The sequence below is a fragment of the Seriola lalandi genome, unplaced genomic scaffold (genome assembly GCF_002814215.2).
Source record: "Seriola lalandi dorsalis isolate HSWRI2012SDOR001 ecotype SW California unplaced genomic scaffold, Sedor1 jcf7180002054558, whole genome shotgun sequence".
NCBI classification, from domain to species: Eukaryota; Metazoa; Chordata; class Actinopteri; order Carangiformes; family Carangidae; genus Seriola; species Seriola lalandi.
The window spans coordinates 176307-180834 of record NW_019525111.1 but is presented as its reverse complement, the minus strand read 5'-3'; the positions used below and the strand labels follow the sequence as shown (position 1 = coordinate 180834).

The following is a 4528-nucleotide window of genomic DNA, read 5'->3' as shown; positions in this document are numbered from 1 at the left end:
GCGTCTGCACGACCGGCGCCCTCTGCTCTCTGACCTTTACCTCCACCCCGACCTCCGCTCTCGACCGCTCGCCCTCCCTCTTTCGAACACGTACGCATGCGGGTGTGCACACGCATGCGCACGGTACTCGACTCTACTCCTATGGCATGTTACTATGGCAACAGCAAGACTGCATGTTTTATTCATAAAAGACAGGGGTCAAGAGTCGGGGTGACTAAACGACTTCAGGAGAACAGAAGTGGTGCAGGAGAGATTAGGATGGGAGGTGGGAGATCATCTGAGGACTGAGGGCTGATGGGTAACCTTCAGGACGGCGTGTTTCCTGGAAACAACAAGAGAACTGTGCTTGGCCGTGTGTTTGTATGGCTCCTTACCTGAGTCACCATTCCCAGGTCTAAGTCTATCAGATCTGCCACAGCCTGCTGCTCCTGCTGCTGCTCGTGTTGAAGAGGCTGATCATGATAATGATGATGCTGATGCTGATGATGGTGGTGGGGGGTGTTTTGATGTCCGTTCTGCAATCGCAACCCCAATGTTAGATGGCGGGTGGGATGAAAATGTGCTCACACAAACATATTAGTTGTTTTCAGACACTCAGAGAGACAGAAGGGAGTGAGGTGAGATGAGGCTAATTCAAGAGGCGGAGGTGATGGTCTGCAGGTGTTCTAGTCACGACACACACACACACACACACACACACACACACACACACACACACACAGAGCAAGGTTCTTCTTCCCAGCCTTAAAGACCAAGTGCAGATTTAAAGAGGTTTAAAGATCATCCCCACCTTTAGTGTAAACTACAGCACTGAGCTGAGGTTTAAACCCCCTTTGTGTTTTTGTAAAGCCTGCTCCCCCGTGTCCCGAACCTCAGTGTGAGACAAATGGAGAGGCAGACACACACACACACACACACACACACACACACACACACACACACACACACACACACACACAGGAGCTGGATTAACTAACTGCTGTTTGCTGTATGTGAGAGGAAAGGGAGGGAGTGTGTTAGACTATAGGAGCGTCCGTCCTCACCGGCTCCATCTCCACCCAGTAACATCTGCAGCGTATCAAGCTGACGGTGAACACGTCTCATGTCTTAGTTCTTTGTGCCGCTGTTCTATTACAAACAAACAAAACACATAAAACACAAACTAGAATAATGTGTTTTGTGTATTTTTCTTCCCTGACACATCAGACTGTGAGAAAACATCTGCAGCTACAGCAGAACGATGATGATGATGATGATGATGGTGGTGGTGGTGGTGGTTTGGCACCAGCACTAATTGGGTGAAGTGTGTCTGTCATTAATTAATAGTGAACAATAACAGCTCTGTCTCTTCTACCACAGGATGTTTTTTTGGTTCATTTCAATCCAGTTTTTTAAACATGTAAATATTCCTCACAGTTGCTGAGAGCTGCTCTCTCGCTCTCTGTCCATCACACTCTCGCTCGCCCTGCCAATTATCCCTCTGTGCCCATTAAACGCTCTCGCCATCTCTTCGCCTGGCCCTTTATCTTTATCAGTGCAGCCGCCACCTATCAATTAACCATCTCCAGGGAAACAGTAATTACCTGTGCACATGTGTTCTGCATACAATTAACGCAGCCCCTTTAATTAACGGCACCTTGCTGATCCCCTGACACACACACACACACACACACACACACACACACACACACACACACACACACATAGTCACATATTTTATTTACAGTGATGGATCACTGATCATATCATATCATATGTTTGTGTGTGTGGCTGATTGGTGGGTCACATGTTGACCTGCAGACGTCTGTTGATTCAACACACTCTCAGCTCAGTGGATTCAAACAGTGTGTGTGTGTGTGTGTGTTTTATTGATTTGTCATCGTTTAAGAAGGTGACAGAGTAAACAACAGAAGAGATTGCTGTGGACAGGAGGTCACATCTCTGCCAGTGGTATCATTTCATTTGAGGTGTGTGTGTGTGTGTGTGTGTGTGTGAAGACAATGAAGCTCTCCACCCTCAACAACAGCAGTGAGAGGAGTGACGCTGCCTGTGGTCAGTGTGTGATCAGTATTCACAGCAGGTGCTACTGCAGCGTTCACACTGTGTCGGCAGAAAATATCTAAATGTTAAACTGACAATGAACACAGTTTATGCTTTAATTTATAATAATGAAGTAAATGTTGATTGCACAATGTAATGACTGCAGGATAATGGCACCACCTGCGTTCAGACTGGTTCTCTATGAGCCTGGCTTTAACTAGCTATCTTTGCCCAGGTGGAGGAAAAAGCAGTGACTCTGAGAAAAGGAGCTCAGGTGTCAGAGGAGGAAGAGAAGCAAAGAAGGAGAGTGATAAAGAAAGAGAAGTAAAACAAGTGGCGCTCAGATGAGCAGTGACCGGATGGAGAGAGCTCCAGGACTCCAGAGGGTTGAACAGTAACAAAAAGCCTGCTACTACTTATTAATGCAGCTCTGCCTTTATCACAGCTCTGACGTCAGGGATTCCTACAGTTGTTTCTTGCTTCAGACTCAGTAGCCATGATGCTAACGCTAAAGCTAGCATCCAGAAACGAGGCAACGAGCAGCTACAAGGAAACCAGGAGCAGCCAGAGAGAAATACCTCTGTTGTTAGCAGGTGCTAAGATAATAATAGCACCTGTAATACTTTAGCAATCATTTCCTGGGTCTGTGTCACGTGGGTTTCTCCACCTCCCCGCCCCTTTAACAGACCAGCAGCAGGGAGAAGTGAACGTGATCACACATTATGATTCTTTCGGCCCCACAGCCACAGAAATAAATACCGGATCCATTTCCTCACAGGCCACAGATCTCCAGAACATTCTCACATTAAAATCATTAAAATGAAATTTTTCAGACGGACCAGGAGAAAATGAACTTCGTTCAGAGCCGTCTCTGTCTCAGCAACACACTCAGACACAGATCTCTTCTCTCTGTGGGTTCCACGGATGTGTTATCAGAACTTAGGTTCTATAGAATCACAGAATCAGGTGTTGATTCAAACTGTATCTAGTGTTGTAGTGAATTGTTGTTATGTTCTGACCACGCCCATGTAGGAGACAGGAAGTGTTTACCATTCCTTACAGTTGGCGCTGCTTGTAATGCGTCATCTTTAGTTATAGAGGATCTTTGGCAATAAATGCTGTTTCCACTTTAAGTGTTGATGCATTATTTAGCTCCAGCACAAGAGCTGCACTCTCTCCTGATAAACAGTACTGTTAAATATTAAATGTTTGTGAAGCAGATCATCAATAAGTTCAACTCTAACTTTAACTCACTGTGTAGGAATATATCTGAATCACAGTTAATGAGCCGCTGAGTGTTAAAGTTGGATGTTCTTTACGTTGCAGGAACTGTGCGCTGCAGGTCTCTCCACTGAATGTCAGAGTGTTGCAGTTATCAGAAATCCCCAGTTTCTCCTGGAGGCTCATGTGAACATCAGGAGGCTGCTCAAATTTACAATTGAAGGCGAAGGCGGCATTTTGACATTTGAAGGAAAAGACGTGCTGTGACACTGAAAGATTCGACCCGTAGAGAGCAGCAGCGCCGCGGCAGCTTCCTTCCCTCCGTGCATCAGGATTCATCTTAAAGCTAAATTAAATTATCTCCAAATTGCAACACAAGCCGCCTGCCACAAAAAGAATTTCTAAAAAGAATTTCTATGATCCATTTATATTCCTGTGATCCAGGGTTATATTTACTCCCTCTGATTGACTGGGGAGCCGCAGAGACTTGAATTTGCTGTATTTAAACCTGAATGGGCGACTGGTCCAATTGGTTGCACAACAAGAGAGAAATATTGGATTTGTTCACGTTCAGACACCGGCCAACACAAAAGCAATCCAAATAGCAGCATGTGTTGTGGGCTGGGTGAGGAAGGAACAGAAATACTGTGGTGCCTGTAAGCTTCTTACCAAAGCTGCTGGATAATGTGCAGCCAGAAAACCGCGAGACTGATTCCCAGCCCACCGAAATAGAGTGGGATTCTGGCTGCCAGCAGTGGCGTGGGGGAGTCCGGTGTGAGCGCTTTAATGATAAAAGACTCACTGAGGTGGGGGGCTCTGGCTGGACTGAGGGAAGTGTTGACACAGACCTGCTCATTGTGAGTGTGAGGATTTTAGCAGATTGAATCAGGCAGCAGTATAACACGCATCTTTATAGGCAGATAAAGAGCAGCTGAGTTATAGTGCAGCCTGACAGCGGTCAAGGTCATCTTTCATTATAACCACTGACACACACACACACACACATATAGTGATATAGATTCCCCTGCAAACACTCACTCATATGCATGAACAGAGTGTCCAACATCCTGAGGTGTAGATTTAAAAACATGAGACCATGCACATTTACAGTCAGTCATATATTTTATATCCATGTGACAGTGAACGCAATCTGTGATAAGGTCATGCAGGTTTTTACTGGAGTCAACACAACACTGGCAAACCACAGCCTGGCATGCTTCACACACACACACACACACACACACACACACACACACACACACACACA

General features: G+C 45.8%; 1 protein-coding gene across 8 annotated transcripts in view; it reads right to left on the bottom strand.

Moving 5' to 3' along the window:
* dab1a (DAB adaptor protein 1a) overlaps nt 1-4528 on the bottom strand; it is a 52494-nt gene that overhangs the window by 11281 nt on the left and 36685 nt on the right. For 5 of the 8 annotated variants that reach the window (XM_023415774.2, XM_023415777.2, XM_023415778.2 and 2 more), the window contains one exon: nt 375-515. The exons of the other annotated variants lie outside the window; for them this stretch is intronic. In XM_023415774.2, coding sequence (XP_023271542.1) covers nt 375-515 — 141 coding nt within the window. The remainder of the gene's footprint in view (nt 1-374; nt 516-4528) is intronic. 8 annotated transcript variants of the gene reach the window in all.